Source organism: Ailuropoda melanoleuca, chromosome 3, assembly GCF_002007445.2.
Source record: "Ailuropoda melanoleuca isolate Jingjing chromosome 3, ASM200744v2, whole genome shotgun sequence".
NCBI classification, from domain to species: domain Eukaryota; kingdom Metazoa; phylum Chordata; class Mammalia; order Carnivora; family Ursidae; genus Ailuropoda; species Ailuropoda melanoleuca.
Window position 1 is genome coordinate 114,188,714 of NC_048220.1, and position 24,102 is coordinate 114,212,815.

Here is a 24,102-nt window from a genome sequence, read left to right on the forward strand (position 1 = left end):
TTCCTACTCCATCCTGACAGATAGTCACATCTTAGATTACTTTTTGTACCTGTATTACACTGCTCACGCTTCTGTATTACACTGCAAATTCCCTGGAGCAAACAATGCCTTCATTATCTTTGCATTTCCAAAGCCCAGCACAATACCGGGTATACAGTGGGTGCTCAGGAGATGGCCCCTACGATGTGGATAATTCTTTGTCACCCATTACTTCTTTAAAAAACAATAAATTCTTAACCTGATTTAGCAGGAAAATAGTTGTAAACAACTACGTCATCATTAGTATCACTTTTCTATTCAAAATGTATTTAATTAAAAAAGGCACAATAATATAAAATTCCACATTGTCAGTGGTAACCTGGATTCCTGATCCAAGCAACACACACTAGCTTTCTCCCCTCTACTTTCCAACCTCACTTGTTTTTAAGCTTGCGGCACTTGTGCTCATAACCAATTAGATTGTAAACGTCTTCAGCAGAGGTCAATTCTTACAGATAGACTCTTGGTATTCATGACAACTCTGAAAACCTTGTAAATGCCATGAGGACGTAACTTCACCTATAAAAGTTAAGTGAAGTAAAAGTTAACTGACCCTTTGGACTATTTAATGAGATTTAGCATAGATGCGATAAAAAGTGCGACAAAGCCAAGCTGGGATGCAGACCTGAATGGTCAATCGACTGAGCCCCATGCTCCCACGGACCTGGCTCAGGGTGCGAGCTTCGTACCTGTGCGTCAACCGAAATCCAGCTAGATCACTGGACTCTCAGGGTTGAAACTCTGATCAGTAACGTTTGGATTCACATCATTGCTTTTCCTGGATGGTCAAACTTTTTGTTTCAGGACTCCTTTATACCCTTAAAAATTACTGAGAAGCCTAAAGATTTTGGTTTATTTGGGTTATGCTTATCAAATATTTACCATTTAGAAATTGAAACAAACTTTTAAATTTTAAAATTAAAGTAATATTAATTTAAAAAAATTACTGTATTCTCCAAAACAACATATAATTTTGCGAGAAAAGTGACACTGTTTTACATTTTTACATTTTGGCAAGTCTCTCTAAAATGGCTGATATAATACAAGATGGCTGTATTTTTACATCTGCTTCTGTATTTTTTTTTTTCCTAACCAAAGTTCTCACATATTTATTACTGAACCAGCTGACCATGGCAGAAGCATACTAACAGAGAAAAATCATTTCCCGGATAAAACATGTCTATCGTTCAGGCAGTAGTGATGTTTACAGAGTAATAGGATAGGAACACCTCCCTTCATCCGGCATTAATATGTGTGCCGTCTCAGGTGCGATCCCTTAGAGACACAGCTTGGTTCTCCTCCAATGCCTCCTCCTGGAGTCGTACCTGATTTTACCAATACTCATCCAAATCCACTAGGGAATGGGATGATTCCGCTTTTGTTTCTTGGCCAGGAATCACTTGATCCTGAAAGTCTTGTGAGACGACATGGTGAGGAATAATCAACCACACACACTGTGATGGTGGAGGAAAGGAGCCACATCTGCTTCTGTATTAAATTTGCATTAAATCTGTTGTGTTGTTTTGGTTGAAGGGCATTGAATAGAATCTGGTTTCACACAGATATATAGTGAAGAAAAGGTGGGATATTTTAATAGCCTTTTCAGATAATTGTGAATATTCTTCTTCCTTTTAAAAAGATTTTATTTTTAAGTAATCTCCATACTCAATGTGGGGCTCGAACTTACAACCCCGAGATCAAGAGTCACATCCTCTGCTGACTGAGCCAGTCAGGCGCCCATGGGGATAGTCTTCTTCAACACTGATACCAAAACTCAACAGGTGGTAGTTTTTTTTAAGTTTCTAAGACATGTTAATTTTGAAAAAGTGCCCATTGGCACTTCTTGCCCTACAGTATTAAATATGACTGCCTAGAGAAAAATTCAGTACTGGGGATAGTTCAGAATTGTGACCTTCTATTGGATAAAAAAATAGGAAAATATTTGCTTATAGACATGTCTATAGATAGACATCTCAGAAATCTATGAATTTTGCAAAGATCACACTGTTCCATGGAAAGCGGTTCAGAGTGGGGGAAGGAGTGGGGACAGAGACATCACATAGGAGGCCGCTGAGGTGATCCAGAAAAGCCGCGACAACGACACCAGTTCATGATATAATTCAGAGCATGAATTAATAGGAATTGGTGATTATTTGGATATAAGGAGTAAGAGTAAGATACTAATAGATGTCAGGACAGTATTCTGGATTAAATTTGAACAACCGTATGAACATGTTGTCATTTACTGAGATGAGGGAGACGAGGGAAGTAGGAGGAGGTCTGAACACGTTGCTTTTTTGAGATGCCACTGAGGCATCCCAGTGGCTATGTCCAAGTGTGGAATGCGGTAATGAGGTCAGGGTGGAACCGCTGTGCTAAGTGCCCTCGTGTGTTGACATTCATCTGGTCCTTTCCATTTTTCAACTAGCTTCCACCAAATGGATTTTTTTTAAAAATACAACTACCATGTGAAACAGAAAGAGTGAGCCTGACCAGTTCTACAGTATGATGAAACACTCTCAGCGATAAAAAGGAATGTTACATTCAGCAATAGGAACCTCATATGCATTATGAGAGTGAAGGAGCCAGAGTCAAAGGTTACTTATTACATCATTCCATTCCAATGACTCCTGGAAAAGGCAAAACTACAGAGATGAGCAGATCAGTGGCTGCCAAGGGTTCGGTTTGGGGGAGGATCTGACTACAAAGGGACAGCATGAGGAAATTTTTTGAAGGTTATGAATAGTTGTTCTGTATTCCGATTGTGATGGTAGTTACCAAGCTCTATGGACCTGTCAAGACTCACAGGATCATACAAGTAAAAAGTGGATTTAAGTGCGTGCATATTTTTGAGTGTCTATGAAAAGAACTTTAAGCAAGGGAGTGTGTTTCAGATTGATTACTCTGGCTCCAGAGTGAAGAATGGATCAGACGTGTCAAAAACCAGAGACATAAGACCTGCTCGGGAGATGCTGTATTAATCCAGTCAGATAGGATTATGGATCAAACTAGGATGGTAAGCATGGTAGTTACTTAAAGGTTAGTTGTAACTTGGGATCTGAAGCTGTGCCAATGTATCTTTCCTACCGTGCTACATTAAAATCCACCTTTCCACCTAGCATTTTGAATGGATCATTTCCCCACACATGATTCTGGTTACATCACGTATTTGTCACTTGGAAACTATTGGCTCATTGAGTTATGCAAACTTTCTAAATGTTCACACATTTTTATTATACAATATAAAAAATCACTGTAGCTAATCGATCTCATCAGGAAAGTCTTCAAAGACTGGGAAAGCTCTCCAGCTCATTGCTGCAGATCAGACGCAAGTTTTCCAAAATTCGAATTTTCCTTTGAAAGCTCAAGTTTCATTGGTAAAACTGCTGTCGACCGTTTTTCTTGGACTGATAAGCCCACTTCCTTCTTTTTCAAGAAATGTTTGCCAAATCCTTGCCAACTTCACTACGAATAACCATCCATTAGTTTATCAGTTGTTCTTTCAAGTAAAAATGGTGTTCCGTGCAAAAAAGCAGCTGGTGCAGCCGGCAACCCAGCCACGCGAGTGCCTTATCAAGACAACCGTCGGCAGCTCAGGACGCCGCACGAGCACGCTATGTGTCCTCGACATGTGTCACGTGGGATATTAAAAAGCTGCATCATCAAAGGTTGAGATTTAATGAAATTAATAAAATGTACAGCTTCATCAAGACCATTCTTGTGTGAGGCTGGCCTTCCCCCCGTTACCGTACGCGCATGGTCGGGGGGGCTGGCGAGTGTGGTGACAGTCAGTGCGGTTTGGAATGACTGCCTTGATGGCACTCAGCGGGCAGCAGTGTCCCCACCGTTGCTTTTGCACCATCACTACAGATCTCAACCCGGTGAAAACAGGGAAATAACATTTCAGTATTAGTATGAAAACACTCTTGACCTTGTGGACTCCCCAAAAGGATCTCAGGGACCCTCAGGGGTTCCACCAGTGCACACTCTGAGAACTGCTCCCTGGAGCACCTAGTACGGTGCCTTGTGCACAGTAGTTATTTCAATATCTGGTTGCTGAGTAAATGTTTGACTGAAACTTGAGTTTAGAAAGTCTTGCTTGACTCAGCAACCAACTGGGCTTTTTTGCACCAAGTTAATGGAACAGATATCTAAATTAAAGTGATGCTGAAAACAGCACCTCAAAGCCCAGTATTTAACTGTTCACAGCTGCTCGAACTTAACTTTAATGACAAAATTGGCTTCCTTTTCAGCAGATCCCTGAACGGTCTGTTGTCTCAAAATTCTGGGAGTGAATCTGCCAGGCCAGGGGCACGACATGCTGATTGGCCAGAAACCACTTGGCTTGGCCAGGGCTACGATTCTGTGGTTAGACTGATTTAGAATTAGTTATATTGGGAGCAGCAAGATAATCCTGTTTTTCTCTGTGTTGTGTGCCATGTGGAACTTATCTAAGTGTCTAGTTCCCACATATTTGTCAAGGAGGTAAGGAGTTCAGAGGTCAACCATCACCATGCCACTCGACTACATAAAAACCTCTTAGCTCGATTCTTCCCTGAGGTATGTAACAAAACATCCTTCTGAAACCTCTAGGGGACAAACTCCCTTCCTCTGTTTTCCTCCTGGAGTCACCTATGAACTGACTTTAATGGGGGGGTTCTTGTAAGCAGTAGCAACTAAAATCATGGGAGAATAGCCATAGCTCACTATTGACCTGATCGTGACTCTTCCCATGTTTAGCCACATCCCCAAAAATAGCTTAAGTAGCTAGAGTATACAACTTTGTTCAAAAGTTAAACAGGACACTTAGGATGACTGGGGAGATAGTTTTCTTTCCTTCCTCAGGCTTCCATAGAAGCTCCATGATGATATTTACTGATGATGTCTGTTTTCCTCAAATAAGAAAATATGGAGTCTATAGACGAGCATGTGGAATTAGGTCAAAAGGAAATCTAACTGTAAACGAGAGAAGTATTGCTGATAAAAAAGAAGAAAAGGCAACGCATTTTTAAGTGTGATATATAATGATATCTTACCATTTTCCACTGGGACTCGTTTACTTCTTTGTATTGCAGTTCATACTCCAGGACTATCCAACCCTTCTGAACATCTGCGTTGGGCGGTGGTTCCCATCTCACTTGGATATCCGCATGAATCCCCGTTAAACTGATGTTCAGTAAAGTCCAGTTGAGGCCGATGGGTGGGTCTGGTTGCACTGTGCATTTTGACAGAGAGTTAGTGCCCAGAGAGACAGGTACAGCTTGATTTAATGGAGTGCTTTTTTCTGAAGAGACCAATTACTTTATGCATGTTTTAATTCATACCCTTAATTCTTCTAATATTCTTATTACACTCTCATTGTATCATTGTATAAGAGAGTATCATTTTTTTTTTGACTTGAGTATAATCTGTTTTTAACTTTGAAGAAAACCCCTACAAAAAATTCCTTTTCAAGTTTAAAATCTGATCTAAAATTTTTCTTGAGGATCTGCCATGTCTTACATTTCTTTTAGCCCTGATAGGATTAATGCTTTGGGATTCTGGCCACAGAATTCATCGTAACTCAAAAGTGAGGAACAGAGTCACAAAGACCTAGAGTATTTAAACATGTGGCTGTTTTTGGAACTAGGGATACAGAAATCTTTTTTATTCCAAATTGTTTATTACCTAGGGCAAGGATCTTATTAATTTCTGTATTGCTACTAGAACAATCCTTCCAAACACTCCGCTAATGCTCCTTAGCTTGTTGTCTTCCACGTGTGATGATTTTTTTCAGACATAAGAAGGAAGGCATTGTACTCTTCTCTCAAATGGTGATGAGTCAGGGTTGTCTGTCTCTTATTTAACCGCACATGAACAATCTGAAATAGTGTTTTGCTTGGTTTCTGTTGACATACTGTACATTCTCTGGTAAATCAGCTGTACTCTGCTTATCAGGACTGCAAAGACTACAATTTCCCAAAGACCGATAAAGAGAAATATGGATTCCAAAGCGAGGAACTCTATCTGAATTTACATTCTAGATAGTTCCCAATAAATTATTCCTCTTTGGGTCTCAGTACTGAGGTTTTCAAAAGTCACTTGCAGATACAGAGTAAAATTTACTTTCTTTTCTACTGTTTGTAGCAGGTCACCTGGAGTGTTGCAGTCTGGATCCCTAGGGTTGGCCAGAGAATCGCCTACAAATATAAGTGTGAGGAGCTATAACTGGCCATTAAAACCCGGTGGCCAGAAGGGAAAGCTTTTGCATTCAACCAGAGTGAAAACAGACCTTACTCTGAAGGAGCATGATATTGGCCCCTGTAGAGTGGACACAACTTTAAAAAATAGGGAATCCAAATATGACTAATAATGACATTTTGGAAATTAAATTGGAGGGATCTGCAAAATAGCTGAGCTGCATATGGCTACAATCATGACACTAATGGTTGGCCCTTCTGGATTTGTTGGGGACTGAGGAATTCTGATAACTGAAGCTTAACCCTTTAAGAGACCAAAATATAAAAATGTTTTTGATGGAAAAATTCCAACTCATTACTTATGTTTCATCTTAAAAGCTCCCCTTTCTACTTTATTTATTTATTTATATTTTAAAGATTTTATTTATTTATTTGACAGAAAGAGACAGCCAGTGAGAGATGGAACACAAGCAGGGGGAGTGGGAGAGGAAGAAGCAGGCTCCCAGTGGAGCAGGGAGGCCGATGCGGGGCTCGATCCCAGGACTTTGGGATCACACCCTGAGCCTAAGGCAGACGCTTAAGGACTGAGCCACCCAGGTGCCCCTCCCCTTTCTACTTTAAATAGAAGATGTGGAACGTGGTCCCTTTTGAGAGGGCTTGTACCACTGTTACAAGCATAATAATAACCTCCCCCTTCCCTCTGTACATCCTGCCACGTGCTCTACTCCACAGCTCCTCTGGGTTGCAAAAGCACCTGAGACTGAGTACATCCCTAGGCAGCCCCTGGTCCTCTCCCCAGAATGTGCTCCTCTGTTACCTTCCCTCTCTCTGTTAATGGTGCCTGCTTTCCTCCAGGTGCTCAGGATGAAATGAGTGAGCTCTTCCTTGACACATCTTTCTCTCAGCACCCCCACTTCTGTCAGCTATACTTTCAAGATGGTCCTGGAGTCCAACCACTGCTCACCACCTGCACCTCCACATCCCACTCCTGCCATGATGCCTTTTTGTCCATGTTGCAGCATTAGCCTCCGAAGTGGTCTCCTCCTGGGGTCTCTGTCCTCCTCCAGTCTATTCTCAATACGCTCCTCAATACACTTGGACGGTGGTTATTTTCACACTGGAGTTAGAGCACATCACTCATTTCAAACCCTCCCAAGGCTTCCTCTCTCACTCCAGGTGAAAGCCAAAGTCATCCAATGGCTTCAGGGGTGCTGTAGCTTTGCCTTACGGATCCCTCAGATGTGGCCTCTTACATGCCCGTCTTTGCTCACTCTGTGCCAGCTCCTCTCCCCACCGCACCGTTCCTTGAGTGAGCAAGGGTATGCTCCCACCACAGGAGCTTTACCCTTGCTGTGCCCTCTTGTTGAAGGGTCCTTCCCTCAGATGGACACATTGTTCTCTCAGTTTTTTCTTAACTCAGTGAAGCCGGGTCTAATGACTCTACTAAAATTTCAACTTCTCCTGCGTTCCTCTCCTACCTCCCTGTATCATTTTTCCTCAGAGCATTGTCTCTCGCCACCCTCATTGGGATAAAATCCCATGAGGGCAGACATTTTCCACCCCTGGCACCTAGAAATGCACCTGGCCCAAGGAAGGGACTCAGTAAGTATTTGCTGAACGCATGAATGAACAACAAATGTCTAATAATACAGTACTTTAAACCCAAAGATGAGCCTGTGCGGTATTAGCAGAATACTCACATAATGCGTGAGGAAGCTGAGGCCTGTGGCTGTCTTCTTAAGATCTATGAGGCTCACCTCATTCCTTGCGGTCTCCCCCCGCCCCCAGGTCCCTCCCTCCCTGCTATGGTGGTAACTGCCTGTCACCATCTTATGCCTTAATTATCACACAGATTATCACCAAGTCTTCTAATCTCTCTATCTCTAGTCTGTGCTACTCCGATCTACCCTCTACATTGCAGCAGGACAGATTCCCCTGAGACATTAGTAAGAACAGGTGGCATTGGATAACTTTGAGATTAAGAGCGTGGACTCTGGAGCTATGTTGCCTAGGCTCAAAGCTCAGCTCTGTCTACTAGCTGTTTGACCTTGAGTTAGCCTTTAAATGCTCTGAGCCTCAATGTCATCATCTGTGAAATGGGGATTATTATAGAACCTCTCTCACATGGTTATTATACCTGACCCATAGGTAAGGGCTTTGTAAGTATTAGTTAACTATTATTATCCTCAGGTCATTTCCCTGCTTAAACATCCTCAAATGTACCTCTTGGCAGTAAGATAAAGTCTAAATTCCTTTGTGGGGTATACAAGACCACTTACGATTTCTCTGGCTGATCAGTCAGGCCTGCCTAACTGCTCCTGAATCCTTCAATATTCTGTGCAGTTTGTCACTTTTGGAACTTGTAGTTGTGGGAAGACACAGTCCATCTGGCATACCTGGCAACTCCCACTGATGCTTTATGGACTAACTGAACTGCCTACCATTTCTGGGCAACACTTCTTCATCTCTCAGGCCCTGTCATCATTGTACCTTTGGCCACTACCTGGGCTTACTATGCTCTCCACACACCTTGAGTCCAGCACTTAAGACACAGTACTGCAATTATTTATTTAATATACCTGACTCCCCTACTTGACCATATCTCACTCATTCTGTAGCCACCACACCTAGCACAGCATCCAGGGTGTGGCAGGCCCTCCGTGAAAGTCAGCCATGGAAATGAGTGGGGGTAGCTACTAGCAGGGACATGATTAGAACATGGGTCTTGACCTCATATTCTTACTTCAACCCGTTTAGCTACTCAACAGCTATGTCTATTGATATTGAGGCATATACTGAATAGTCTTTCCAAGTTATGCAGTTGGGTTCTCTTTTTGGCTTGTTCTTCTCCCTGATAGGCTATCAGATTTATTTGTTTCTGCCTGGAGCTTCTAGCCACATTCTCTTAGCCTCTTTCAGTCTGCTGATGCCTGGGAAACCACACACAAGCGTGTAAAGACAGCACGTCTCAGAGAAACTCCAAGCAATTTCTATAACAGATTAACTTTTGTGGATAGATTCTGAGGCACCAACGTCAGCTGCTCAAAGTCCTTCTTTGATTCTTTATATTTTGCTGTTTACACTATTATAAAATAAACATAAATATTCCAATTACAGTTGTTTATTTTGTTTTGTTTCATTTCCCCTTGTGTCCACACGATGGGCAAGGGATAATCTGTCTAGATCTTTCATTTAGCTTATTGAACTCTGATTATCTCCAGTGTTTGTCTTGAGATCTTATAAACATGTCTTTAAACCGATTTTGGGGCTGTTTTATAAATATAAAATTCCAGAATTATTATGCTTTGTGATAAAGAAGATCTAGGCTTTTATCACAGCGATGATAGGAATCAAAGGTCAGCATATTTCAGATCTGAATACAATAATTATATTGAATAATTAGTAAAGAAGGAATCTTAGGAGTCCACCGAGTTTGTCTCTTGTGGTGGTACCCAAGAACACAATCCAGCTTGAAAGACCTCCTTAAGGAAAAGACTCTGCAAGGCTCCCATTCTTTTCTTGACAACATTTACTGCCAGGTTGTCTTATGTTAGAGTCAACTTCCATTCCCCCTGCCTTCTCCCTCTTGTTCACTAGCTGGTCTCATGCCCTATAAAGTAGACCTCCATCACCTTGATTACAATGGCAAAGTAATACACTTGGACACTGGGGTTTCCCTGCTTATTTAATCTAAAGCCATGTCAAATAAAACACAAACCTGTGATTTACCTATTTCCTCAACAGAGAAACATTTTTGATCCACTGTATCACCATTGCTGGTTAGCTTGATACAGTAGGGTATCCAAATGGAGGTATAAGATGAATTAAAGTAACAGCTGTTTTCTCCAGCAGAGACATAATCGGGACATTCTTTCCATTCTTGAGTCCATTCTTGAGTGCTCCTGAAATGGAGGGTAATAAAGGATGAATTGTTCCAAAAATATACCATGGTTTAAGTCAAAGCGAGGTGCCTGACAGTCAGATTCAATAAGCTGGGACACAAATATTTTACAAGCAAGCACTTTCGCAGCATCGCTTGCAAGAAGTCTCACATCTGTGGACCCATCTGCAGTGTCTGCAGACTGACAGGAGGCCGCTGGTACTTGTACTGCAGCAAAAGCATTCGTTGACCACGTGATGTGCCAGCTCCCAAATTAAGTAATCTGTGGGCAGGTACTTGATTGTCCACGTTTTACAGATGCGGGTTCTGAGGCTTAGGGAGGTTTAAAATGTTCCTTTATTCAAACACTACAGAGGACGAACTCCCAAACTATAAAGATTCCCAAAGAACAGTGACACTCTGGCCCAGATGTTTCCCCAGCTCATGGTGGAAGAGACCCAGGAGGCACACCGACGGGGTCCTTCAGGCTGCATGACACGGAGATCTGGGGGGCCTTGAGGTGGAAAATCGGCTACCACCCTACTCTGACCCACTGTGCCCTGTGTCTATCTCCCCAGGGCTGTCTTATGCTTGGGGGAGTTTTCCTGAGGTCTTGAACTCCTTCCCACATTCCTGGTTTTTTTCCTTAATTCCATGAAGAGCCATGAGAACACTGTAAACACGCTGGACCTCCAGGTGACATTTATGAAACATGGGGATCCTAGACTTTTTCTCCCCACCCTTGAAAGAGACAAAAGGCCACGAACCCAGAAATTAAAAATTGTTTTCAAACACAGAAAGCAATTTTTTTTCTATTTTGTAGGTAGAATGAACACTTCATTATAATATAAAAAAAATGGAAGCAAAAATGGGCTGAACTGAATCAATGTGTTTGCCTATCGTTCCTTTTTTTGTTTTCTCTACAAAAAACAAGTTCATATTTTCCTACATCTTGGCTCAGCTAAAAGCAAACAAACAAGCAAAACAAATCATGGAGGAAAGACGGACAGACGGACACGGAGAATACTGAAGAAATCAGAGAAGCCCCATCTGCCATTCACATTCCGCCATCAGTTATTCGCCTCCAGCCACTCCACAGAGAGCGTCATATGCCCCGATGACCTAAAACATCAGCAGGGTGTGAGCTGGACGGAAAAGAGATGCCGGGAAGGTTACTGGGGAAGGAAGCAGAGTTTAGGGAAAGGAGATTCCCTGGTTAAGCTGTGATGGGGGCCTGAACAAAAATGCAGAGCAAGCAAGGATTGCCCCGACTCAAGGCCACCCCTGCAAGAACGGAGGAAAACGTGTGCTAGAATGTGACACCGCCCTCCCAAGTCCCATCTCTCTGACTGACTGAGTCCAGCAAACCATCTCTGGGTGCGTACTATATACGTACTACAGAAGGATTCCATCTGCTACTAGCACTGTGTGGATATAATGATTAATAAGATCTCGTTCCTACCTTCCGGCTAGAAGGACACTCAGAAATAACCATCTGAGTACTTTTTTTTTTTTTTTTGGTCTCCTGTATTCATTCCATTCATATTTAATATGCATTGATTATATATAAAACACTGTGCTGGACATTATGCAGGATTCACGTGTGTCTAAGGAATGACTCCTGCTTCAGAGGAATGATTAAAAAACTGTATTACAAAGCAGTGTGGGTCTATGTTCACAAACAGTGCTCATTAGGCTCCCTAAAAGTTCAGAAGAGGGAACGATTGCTCTGGCTGTTCACAGAAGGCTTCAAGGTAGAGGTGGTATTTCTAGCAATCTTAAAGGATGGGTAAAAGCTTAATACGTGGCCATAGGGAAAGGAAGGAGGGAACTGAGTAATCAAAGGTAGAGGTATGTGAGTACGGGCATGAGGATGGTGAGGGGAACAGAGGGCAATGGAATAAATGGGAAAACTCTTCTCGAATTAGAATTGCTCCTTGGGTGGAGTACTTCATTATTTGCTTATTATTTGTGGGGTATCAGCTGAGAAGAAGGTTTATAAGAGAAGGACACATAAAGCCAGGGGGTCTGTGGCTGAGGGAGAAGAAGGGAGGAATGACCTTGTGTAGGCTGAGGTGCTTGGGCTGGTAGGCCAGAGGGTGGAGGTCTGTGAGCGTCCCTCTCAGGACCGGGTGCTGGGTAGCAGTGAACGACAAGGACACCACAGGCTATTAGGGAAGGCGGGGATGGGAAGGAAGGGATGAGCTGGGAGACAACACACGCTTCCTTCTTTACAGCTGTTTCTCAGGCTGGTCTCTTTGGCACTGGGAGGACACTTGTGTCATATGAGGGGGTCCTTGAGACAGTTGCTCATCAGCTGTTGGAAAGAACTTGGGTACAGTAACATGGCCAGTGAGCTGTGGCTTAAATTCTGGTTGAGATTCTTAAAAGTTGCATAAACTTGGATGGGAGGGAGGTTCATCCCTGATGGGAAATATGAGTGGTGTGTGTGTGTGTGTGTGTGTGTGTGTGTGTGTGTGTATGTGTATACATGTGTATGTATATGTGTGTATGTATGTGTGTATGTGTAAGTATGTGTGTGTATATGTGGGAGTGTGTATGTAAATGTGTCTATGTATGTGTGTACATGTGTGTATATGTGCATGCATGCATGCATGTATATATGTATGTGTGCATATATGTGGGAACGTATGTATATGTGTGTTGTATGTGTGTATGTGTATGTGTATGTATATGTACACATGTGTGTATGTGTGTGAATATGTTTAGAGTAGTAGGAAAAGAATTAAAAAATTAGGGATAGGTGAGTCATTGACTTACAGTATGGTTTATTTAATTTTGGCTTTCAAACTAAGTAAGAGTATATTAAAGAGACCGGTTTAGCAAGATTGCCCAGAGAAATGAGGCTCTTATATAATAAGACAGACAAAAAACACATTTAGCGCAGCAGATAGTATAAAAATTAGTATTAAACTGTAAAGATGATAGTACAGTGCTTAGCAGGTCTGCATTTGTAACGGGAAGGTTAGCTCTGTGTGTTTTACAGTTTCTCAACTTTGACATGTCCCCGTGGGGACTGTATGAAAAACCTTGTTTAGATTATTCCAAATCCATTAGTTCCATAGAGCAAACAACTGAAAGCACTTCTCTGAAGCACAGTTAGTTCGAAACACAACTTCCAGTGCCCTCCCCTTCATTAACCAAAGTTGAATTTTATTTTAAATAAATATTTAAAACTTATTTTTAAACTCTTAAATTTAGCCAAAAAAACAAACGGACTCGCAAAGCGGGGACTCTGGCTGCTTTCCCTGGGCTGAATTTCTACGCAGGTGACCAAAGCCAATTTACAGAAACTACCTTCTCCTTGTCATACCGCTAAGAGTTAAGTGTACGGGGTTTGCTCCTAGTCTAGCCTGCGAAATGGAAGGAAAGCTGTACAAGGAGACTACTGGTAAAAATCAGAATAAAGAGCAGAAGAAATACTTTCCATCCAAATGCTTTTCCATCTAGCAACTGGAAGAAAAATCCTAAAAATAAAACATCATTTATGTTCTAAGGACTGCTGTTTTCATTACATACACATCATGTGTTTTAGGCTTAAAATTCAATCTTTTCCCTAGAAAAAAAGAAAAACTAACAGTGCCCTTTTTCCTTCTCATCTCCCCCAGAACCTGGCATGGAAAATACACTTTCCTCTAACAGGCCAGGATCATTTGTTGAGGGGAGTGAGTGTGGGGGATGACAGAAGTGGGGGGATATGGTCTTAGGGATTGAGTGTCACATGCCCAGTCTTCCACAATAAGGCACCTGCAGGCAAGGCGCTGAGAGCGGAGCATCTCCGACAGGCCCTCCCAGAGCCTCCTGCTGTGGGGCCTGCGGTTGGCATTTGGGGAGAGTCCTCTCCCAGCAAGGAGACTAGACCCGGCCCCACCTCCACCACTGGGTGGCAGAGACAGCTCTGCACCAGCTGCCTCTCCCGCCAGCTCACCTGGTCAGGGGCAGAGACAGCCACGCGTGCGGCTGCCTCCGGGCCTGTCCAGTGGATGGCCTGACATGGCCAGGCTCCTCTGTGCTTCAGTTACCAAGGCCAGGCCGGTCCACTGAAAGCCCAGTGAACGGGTCCCTTCCCTGAGCCTTCCTGTCTCCCCTGTTCCAATTCTGGATGAAATCCTGTCACAGCTTCATGCATCTGGCAAGAGGGGTCAGGATTCTATAGTTCCAGGAGTTGCCTGGGAACTGAATACTAAGAAACAACGATGAGAGTCAGAAAGCGCGTCTGTACGGTCCTCTTTGTGCCAGGGGCCAGTGCGAAGGCTAAGACATCTGTGCACTCACTGGTGTGGTCTGAGCCTGACAGCCTAGCTCCTTGGAGTCTACCCTTCCTAGATAAACTGGGCTGGAGGCTTATTCTATTTTGGCTAGATATTCAAAATAATTATATTTTTGTAGAGAAAACACAAAATACTGATTTTGCAAGTTAGGGTTGTCTCTAATCATGAGGTTGTCCTTGGGGGCTTGAAGATGTGAGAGTGTTTTTCCCTGGGATCCCAAACTCCACTAGGACAACAATTAATGACATCCTTCCAAATATGCTGAGATTTGCCCTCCACCTGGTCACACGTTCTGTGGCATGTCCGTTAGCACAGAGCCTGGCTTTGGACTGGGCGTGCTCAGAGGCCTAGGGTGTGCAGAGGAGGCCTGCAGGCAAAGGCATGTGACCTGGGTGGAAGAAAGTAAGGAACAAATATATATTTGTGAGGGCTTCATGCCTTTGGATTTATCTTTTTGGTCAAGTTCAGATTTGGTGAATATTAGGGATGGTAATAACCCATTTTCATAAAGTGGGCCTGACTCTGCCCTGTCTCTATTCAGTTCAGTTCCTTGTGCCTGCACAAATAACTTCCTTTGTTCTCACTGAGCTGGCTCTCTGTACCTCCGAAATCTTTCTCCATTTCACAGTCAGTTCAACAGATATTCAAAGTGTTACCAAACATACAAGCTTCCTATCCAAATGTATTTGCACAAATCAGCATAGCCTCTTCACCCCACCTCTGTGTTAAGGCCAGCACGGGCTTTTAACTCAAAGGATTTATTTGTAAACTGAGTACCCAGTTTTGCACTAACAGCCTTAGAACAGACCAATAATCACTAACCGGAAAGAATCCAAAGTAATTTTTGTAGCCCAGGAATTGGATTTCTAGATCACTATGATTTTAAATTACCACCGTATCACCAATAATAACAGCAGCTACCATCTACTGAGTACTTACGATGTGCCAAGCATGGTGCTAAGTGTTTCTCATGTATTATCTAAGAAAAGCCTCACAAGAAGCCATGAGATGAGGTCTACTATCTCTGTTTCGCAAATGAACAGACTACTTGGCCTGGCATTGCCCGCTCCTCTGTGGGTAGATGGCATCAGCCTGGGACTGATGAACACGCCCCACCCTGGGAGAAGGGTCCTGGCTAACCTTGTATCTTGGCTTAGGCTTTCCCTGGGGGCTGGGTGGAAAAGAGGAAATGACAAAGTGTTTGAACCTAAAACTTAGACAAGGCAAAAAGGTACAACATTAAGAGTAAACAGAAATGGAAATAATTCTAGGTGAGGGGTCAGAAAGAAACTACTTTCATGGCGATTATATTAAGAGATCTTTGTTTCACTCTTCCTCTGTTATTTTAGAAGACAACTGGTCAAAATGGAATAGAAAATTACTACAGTGCCTTACTGAGTAGAAATAACTTAATAGGAACACAGTCTATTTTCTACATAGACACCAAACTGAGGTTTTTAAAACATATATGTCTTCTCCAAGCCCACCACAGATAAAGTCAAATTCAAGGCCCAGCCACGGCCAACGAGGCTTGGCATAGTCTGGCCCTGGCTAGCTTTCTGACCTCTTCTCACGTCACATCCCTGTGTTTCACCTTGTGCCATCCATGTGGGCCTCCTACTTTCCTCAAACAGATCAGCCTCAGGGCCTTTCACGTGTAATTTCCTCTCCCCAACAGTTTTTCCTGCAGATACTCACGTGGGGCTCTCTCACTTCACTTCTGTCTCTTCTGTCGCACACCACGTCGGCAAGGCTCACTGTGAGCTCCTCATCTAACGCATCACCCGAATGCCCTACACACACCCATATGCACACACTCATGCACACTTATCCACACTTTCTCATACTCGTTCTCTCACATACACTTACACACTCACATCCTTGTGCACATCCACATACCTGCTTTCACACATTCTCATACGCACATACTCACCCACTCACACTTGCACACATTCATGCATATTCACACTTGCACCTACACTCTCACATACTCACACATATGCTCCCTCATATTCACACACTCACCCTCAGACACTCATGCACACGCATGTACTCATTCATAGTGTGGACACTTTTTATCCTCTTTCTGGTTTTTACTTTTCTTAATAACCCATATTAGCAGCTGACATTTATTTATTTTTTATTTTTTGTTGTCTGTTTCCCCCGTTGGAATTGAAACTCCACAAGGCCAGGTTCTTATCTTTTTTGTAGTCGGTGCTGTATCTCCAGCGCCTTAAAATAGCACCAAATGCACAGTTAAGGGCTTAATTAATATTTTTTGAGTAAAGGTATACATTTAAGTCATCAAAATAAATCCTTTCCATGTCCACCACTCATACAACTCAGTATACTTTCATCTGAAAATCCACGGAGGGAAAAGTCAGAAAGGCATGCAGTCTGCACCTTCTAATATAGAACAGCTGTATGGATCCTGGGTTCTTCACACCGTGATGAACCCCCTCTGTCCAGTGGCATGAAAAAGTCTCTAGTTCAGGTGAACGGCACTTGGTGAACTGAGGCTTCCCAGAAGGATCTGCAGAATAAACAGAAATGGCAAAGCATGACGTCAGGAGGGTCAGGTATGCTCCTGATAAAACTCATACGCACAGTGGTAGAGAAGAGCCGTTTCCTCTAGAGACACTGTTTTCCTGGGTCCCAGTTTCGGAGCTTGTCGTATGCCAGTTATTTCTCTGTCTGCTCTCGATTCCAGGGGCAAACTGTTTTGTCTTTATGTCAAACATTATTTTTAGGGCCTTTTTAAGAAACTAGAATAGAGGTAGGGTTTACTGGGAAGGTGACCCCAGGAACAGGAAGTGAGGGCCAGGGAGAGTGGGAAGGGGAGGGAGGACAGCTCATAAAGTGCATTGTGCAGCGGGTGCCCACAGTGGCCAACCAGGGCCCCCCTCCATAGAGGTGTCTTCGAGAAGCTTCAGAGTGTTGAGTGTGTCCTAGAGAAGGACGGGAGGCTGCGGTGTTTATCCGCCAACTCCCACCCTCCACTGCATGAGGGCTGTCCTGGAGGTGTTCACGCCCATGAACTTCTAGGCCACACCCACACATGGGCTGCAGATCCTGCCTGACTTGGGAGAAGCCTGGACAGGCTCCGGAAGCGGACCTAGCCACGTGCACGATGGCGGCCGTGTGCCACAGACGCACGCGCTTGAATCAGGTGGGACAAAGGGAGGGGGCGTAGGGCTGCGGCATCCACCACAGGGCCTCTCCTCTTTTTACAGATTTTTTGATAAAAAGCCACCTATGTTTGCATTCTTGAAAAAGATTCAGCTGGTACCTCCATTAGGCAGATGATGACTAAAAAACTTCTGCATACTTATGTGTCAATTCTAATCCGGGAAGTGGTGGCTGCCTCCTATGTGTTAGGATATTACCCCAAATGCCTCCGCATCCATGAAATCGGCAGCAGACAAGTCTGAGGCAAAACTGATTTTTTTGTATATCAGTTCTCATTGTTCTCTGACTTCCATGGCCATTTTGGAGATGGTCAAGTTTCTTTTTTCTTTTTTTCCTTCCTTATAGGATTAGTCTTCCATTAGATTGTAAACTTAATATATTTGTTCTCTGATCTAAAGCCCTCATCCCTGGGCAATAGGGAGACTCTCAATCTTAAAGGAGCTTTATGAATACTTAAAAACAAAATTTAAAAATAAATAGCATGCAACCAAACACATAAAAAAAAATCTCTGATTCCAAGTTCTAGGTTCATACCTGGTGTTCTGAACCAAAACACGCCTCTTTCCCCCTTTGTCAGCAAAATCATAATGAATGATGTTATAAACCTAAGTAAATCCATCACTCAGCCATCCACTCAACAAACACTAAACATCTACTTTGTGCCAGGCACTCTTCCAAGAGTAGAGCAGGAAACACAACTGCTAACATTCTCGTCCTTGTGGAGTTTCCCTTTCGGTGAGGGCTTGCGGGGGAATCCCATGTAGAAAGATGAAGGGTAAGAAGATGAGAGGCTGGGAATGGAGACCCCACCCTCCTTTCACTAATACCCATGTGAATGCAGTGAAGAAGCTCAGGCTGGGGAAATATGCCCTCGTTTTAGAACACCTGCTGCCCTGAATAGTCTGGCCACAAGCAATGAAACTTCAGGAAATCATGAGTTGCAGACAGGTCCTTTGCCCTGAGAACACATGTTGGGGGTGGCAGAATGTCTTTCTTAATAAAATTCCATGGTCATATGGTTGTAAGAGATATTCCTTTTCCTGTATTAGTTAAGGGACTCACAAGAGTTTCGGGGCACAGATAGGATCTGCTTGGTACCAAGGGCAGATGCTCAGCCCTCTCTAGGTGGTCAGCATCTATGAACCTCTCTGAGGGCACTGACGTGTAGGAGCCTGTATGATCTGCTACAAATGAATATAGTGAAAAATGTGTGTGTTTTGTTAGGTAAGCACCTATTATACAGTAGAGTACCTGCAAAAGTTCCTTTTTCTATTAGCTGAAGTACCGAAAAGGTTGGTTTCAGATCTTTCCAGAAAATAAGCAATTAATAAAACATATTTAAGCCACAACTATTTTTAATGCCTGCAGGTTTGAGGACAGTACTGCAGATTCTGACTACTCCTCCACCTAGAAGTTTAAGAAGACGAAATGCGCTGGATTACAAATTCAGAGATTTGTGTTCGAGTCCTAGCTCTGATACTCTTCAGCCCTGATCTTCCCAAGCTGTTTGGGTCTCAGTCTCCTCAATAGGGAGGCTGGAAGAGATGAGATCCAAGCTACTGTACAACTTCACTTTGACAATAAATGACATATACCACCATTAATAACAATATACACAATGAAAACATAACTTTGTCATTTAAGCTGAAACAACCAGAGAACATCAAAAGCAAACACCATGCAGATTCTTATATTCCCTGTGGAACAAGCCCACCACATAATGGCAAGAATAGTAAACCCAACCCAACAACTTGAAACAGAAAAGGAAAAAAAAATTTTTTGTTAGCTGGGGAGGAAAAAAACTTAAAAAAACTAATTTGAAACACATTTTTCTTGCTTAAACTTAGTACGCTTGTTTATTCTGTTTCATTTTAACTCCAGATGTATAGAAAGCCCCCTATTATCTTCTCATTCTAAATAAGAAATAGGAAATTCATGGTTCATGGTTGTGGCACTAATGTGATGAAGCATGTGCCCACACAGGAACTCTGATACAGACATAGTGCAGCCAAGCTATTTTTCATTTTTTTTTTTAGTGTATTTTTCACTGCACACCCTCCTTTCCCTACCTTCCTCCTTTCTTTCTTTTTCTCTGCAATCTCTTCTCCTTCCTTCCTTCTTCCTTTCATGTCTGGGTATGTGCTGTTAAGTGTTGCAGCAGACAGACTCTAAGATGGCCCCAATGATCCCTGTTTCCTGTTATTTACAAGATTTTGTATTTCCTCTCTTTGAATAATTTGCTAATGTAATCTAATCTAATCTATAGAATATGGCAGACTTGAGGGGATGTCATATCTGTGATTAGGCTACAAAGACTGTGACTTCTGTCTTGCCAGCAGATTCTCATTCTTGTTGGTTTCGAGAAGCAAGCTGCTGTGCTGGTGAGAACCACATGATGAAAGACTGAGAGTGGCCTCTGACCAATATAGCAGTAAAACGAGGCCCTCTGTCTAACAACCCTTGAACTGAATCCTGCCAACAACCATGGAAGTTGATCCTTCCCCATTCCAGCCTTCAGATGAGACCACAGCCCTGGCTGACACTTCGATTATAGCCTTGCCAGACAGTGTGAAGCAGAGGTCCCAGAAGATGGGTTAATTTAGAGGAAGAGCAGGGAGTAATATTAACTGAATGCTCTTTATACAGAATAAATGAATTCAATATATCAGAACTTGAAAGCAGTGTTCAACAATGGCATAAGCCACTTTTCCTAGCAAATGGAATGCGTCAAAATGAGTGTGGGAAAGTATGTAACTTCTTTGTTGGAGGCAAGAACTGTAGTGTAGCTGGCTGCTTAGCTCTTTCTCAGTCACCTCCTGCTTCAGCTATTATGATTATGGCTAAAGATAGCTGGCATTCCTGAAGTTCAGCTCCTTGGTGTTTTATTGAGGTTTCCCAAGTCTGAGAGGTACTGGCCTTAAAATGAGCACCTCTCTGATTATGTCTGAAAATCCTAGTAGAAGCTTGTTTTATATTTCACTTAAAGACAACAAATGGCTACCATACATTCTCAGGTCCTCTCTGATGAGCCACAAACAATAATTTTTGAACTAGTAATAATTCCTGCTCTTTCATGATTTTTAGCCTAAACCTAGAGAAAATATAGTTCAATATCCATTTATAGCAACTCTGAAAAGAATGCTATAAAAAAGCTAGAGAGCCTAGCTTTGGCCCTAAATTAATTCTCACTAGGAGAAATGCATGTTCTAACTCAAGTGGTCCCACATTCTGGAAAAATGTTAATATTAACACTGATCAGCACTCAAAATCTTGACAATAGATTTGGGATTCATTTTTATTTTTTCTTTGGAGTTTTCATTTTGAAAATGAGGATTCTGACTTGCAACTACATATTTATTTATTATTACCATGCTAAATATATCACATTCATGTTGAATACTTTACATATATTGTCTCCATTAATATTGACAATAATTCCAGAAGGTGGGCATTATGTCCACTTAGAAGTGGGTGAAAAACTGGAGTTTAGAGAAGTGAGTTGCCATGTTTATACTGCTATAGATAGCAGAGATAATATTAAAATACAGGTCTGAGTGATTTCAAGCTTAAACACAGCACTAGCACAAAATAGTAGCTTTTTTGTTAGGCAATTTTCTCTTGCTTCTCAAAAAATTCCCAGAAGGGAAAAATGACAAGCTCAGATGTGCTCTTAATTCAATTCTCAGAAATCAGTAAGCTGGCAAGCCCTAAAAGCAGCATTTTTCTAATTTAATTGCACATTGGAATCAACAGGGAAGCTTTAAAAAATACTGATGCCTTGGCCTGCTCCCAGAGACTTGAGTCAATTTGTCTGGGGTACAGCCTGGGTATCATGATTTTTAAAAGTTCCCCAGGTGCTCACAATGTGTGGCACAGGTTGAGAGCCCCTGGTGTAGAGAAATAAAGTTCTAAGTAAGCAGTGAAATGTTGGCTTTCCACATCAGGTTGTCTCATCCGTTCCAGCAGAGCTTGTGACTCTTGATCTTGGGGTTGTGAGTTCAAGCCCCATGTTGGGTGTAGAGCTTGAAAAAAAAAGAGTGATATGTAGTGTAAACTCCCATGAGTCTAGTTTGAGAGGGTGTGGGAAGGATATGAATATTAATTATCACCTCAGAAGAGTAAAGTAATTCTTCATGATGAGCACTGGAGAGCTAAGAGACATTTTAAATACATGCGCCTACAGTGCAAGTCGAAATGCTAATCTTGCCTAAGCTTCAGATGGAGTATAAACTGGTAATGGGAATTAATTAAGAAGTTAAATCGAGGGGCGCCTGGGTGGCACAGCGGTTAAGCATCTGCCTTCGGCTCAGGGCGTGATCCCGGCACTATGGGATCGAGCCCCACATCAGGCTCCTCTGCTATGAGCCTGCTTCTTCCTCTCCCACTCCCCCTGCTTGTGTTCCCTCTCTCGCTGGCTGTCTCTATCTCTGTCAAATAAATAAATAAAATCTTTAAAAAAAAAAGAAGTTAAATCGGNCCTCTCTCGCTGGCTGTCTCTATCTCTGTCAAATAAATAAATAAAATCTTTAAAAAAAAAAAGAAGTTAAATTCGATATTCCTACTAAAATTATTATTTAGAGAGCTTGAAGAGAGTTTTACTAAATTCAAGTCTTTAAATGTTGATCGAATGACAGTATGTTCAAACTACACCAATAGACGGACAGTGTCAGAGAGAGGAGGCACCGCTGGTTGTAACACGTCACCACTGACAGTGACCGTGGCTGATTTTGCCAGTCAGACTAGCCAGGCCAGCCAAAGTTGGTTCCCTTCTGCATTGCCCAGTAGCTCTGTCCTTGGAAGAAGATGGTCTTCCTGACAGTACACAGAGGGAAGGACATCAAGCTGCTGTTACACACCGAAGTGGCCTTATGTTCTTACCCTCCCTCATCAGACATGCTTTTCTATCCTCTATTCATGACAAAGCAGGAACAAAAACAAAGGAAATCACATACCGGTTCCCAATGTCTGCTTCGTGTTGGGTATCAGGGGAGAGGGAAGAAGGGGAACAACTGAAGTAGGAGTGGTGGGTTGGCGGGAAAGGACAACCTTCTTCAGAAAGCTCCTGGTTGGGCAGTGGGAGGCACTCAGCAGCCCCCTGCCCTGAAATGTGGAACCTCCACTGCACCATGTCATGTGGCCCATCTGCTGTCCACAGTCCTGGGCACTGGTTATCATCCCTGAATGGAGGCTGAGGACTTGAATACCTTGTGTGGGGGCAGGAGCTGGAAGGGAAAACCTTCCCCTTGGACCAAGGGTTTCAATCAGTTGAGAATTTCCTTTTGAGTTAGGCAGCAGTTGGGCAACAAAAGACAGTCCTTAATATGACTAAGAATAAAGACTTGTAAAGACATACTAAAGAAAACAATTTTATGGAATAAACTCCAAACATGATTTTAATTGTAAAAGATGGAAGAAGTGATAAGACCAAATCAGAGTATGTGGTTATATGTGCATGGGGGAAAAAAAAAAAGCAGGACACACAGTGGTCCCAATGACTTTGGGTAACCAAACTCCCAAATGGTGGATCTGAGCTATGCTAAGAGTAATCGTTATCCAAGCGTTTGCTGTTGATTATTCCCATCCTCGCAGTCAGGTGTGATTGTTAATTCATGATTTGTTAACTGTTGTTACCTACGAAGAGGAAATGATGAACATATTGCTAACTCTGAAATTCATCCTTCATTCTACATGTAATTACAAGTCCCCTGGTGCTAGTTGAAACATCTGAAGTACATTCGGTCATATGGTGACAGCTACTTCCCTTGCTGGTTGGAGGTGATTTCTGTGGTTGTCTTCTAGACGGTCATAACTGCTGAAGTCTGAGTTGTAGATAATTGGAGGATGTTGTTATATTATCACATATTAGTATTAAATTTTAAAAATCCAAGCAAAGTCTTTCTCTTGTGTTCCGGAGAAGCAATCACAATTCCTCATGCTGGGAGGAAAATTATCAGTGCCTCACACAGACACTGTGGGGCTGGCTGAAGAGGATCTCTGGAATATTAAGAATGCTACTTGATGCTTTTCCCTAGTGACGTGGGTAAGCTGGAATCAGGGCACAAGTGTCATCAGCTTCTTGGCAATGATCTTTTTCAGAAAAAGCTCATTGAAGCTGAATTGGAATTTGGAGAGTTCTTGTTATGTCACAATGAGTCCATCCAACGATCCCACCTTTCTAAGCCAAAGCCACCGTGGAATGGGCTAGGTGGTTGAATCGTACTTTAAAAATTTTATGTCATTTGTTTGTAAAGGAAAACCAGCCTAAATATTTGGCGGGGTTTCCTGGGGATAAGGTTCTGCACTGAGGGGTACTGAGTTTTGCACAGTGCTTGTAAACACTTAGATTGAGAGGACTAAGCCCCTCCCCTAGTTTGCAGGGGTCCTCCCTTTTGAAGCTCTGCTTTGAGGCCACACGTCCTTCTCCAAAGTACTCTTACCATTTCCGAAGCGCTCTTCTGTATGAAGAGCTTTGGGAAATCAGTGATTCCTCCAACTAAGGGAACCTTATACCTACCCCCTTTTC

At 42.6% G+C, this 24,102-nt stretch overlaps 1 protein-coding gene and 1 pseudogene across 6 annotated transcripts in view; both read right to left on the reverse strand.

The window, feature by feature from the left end:
- The window catches only part of GHR (growth hormone receptor), a 271,175-nt gene that overhangs the window by 14,552 nt on the left and 232,521 nt on the right, over positions 1 to 24,102 (reverse strand). For all 6 annotated transcript variants that reach the window (XM_019802257.2, XM_034655621.1, XM_019802258.2 and 3 more), the window contains 3 exon segments: positions 16,794 to 16,923; positions 9,948 to 10,120; positions 5,076 to 5,254 (listed from right to left, as the gene is read on the reverse strand). In XM_019802257.2, coding sequence (XP_019657816.2) covers positions 5,076 to 5,254; positions 9,948 to 10,120; positions 16,794 to 16,923 — 482 coding nt within the window.
- On the reverse strand, positions 1,026 to 5,069 carry LOC117801586 (annotated as a pseudogene).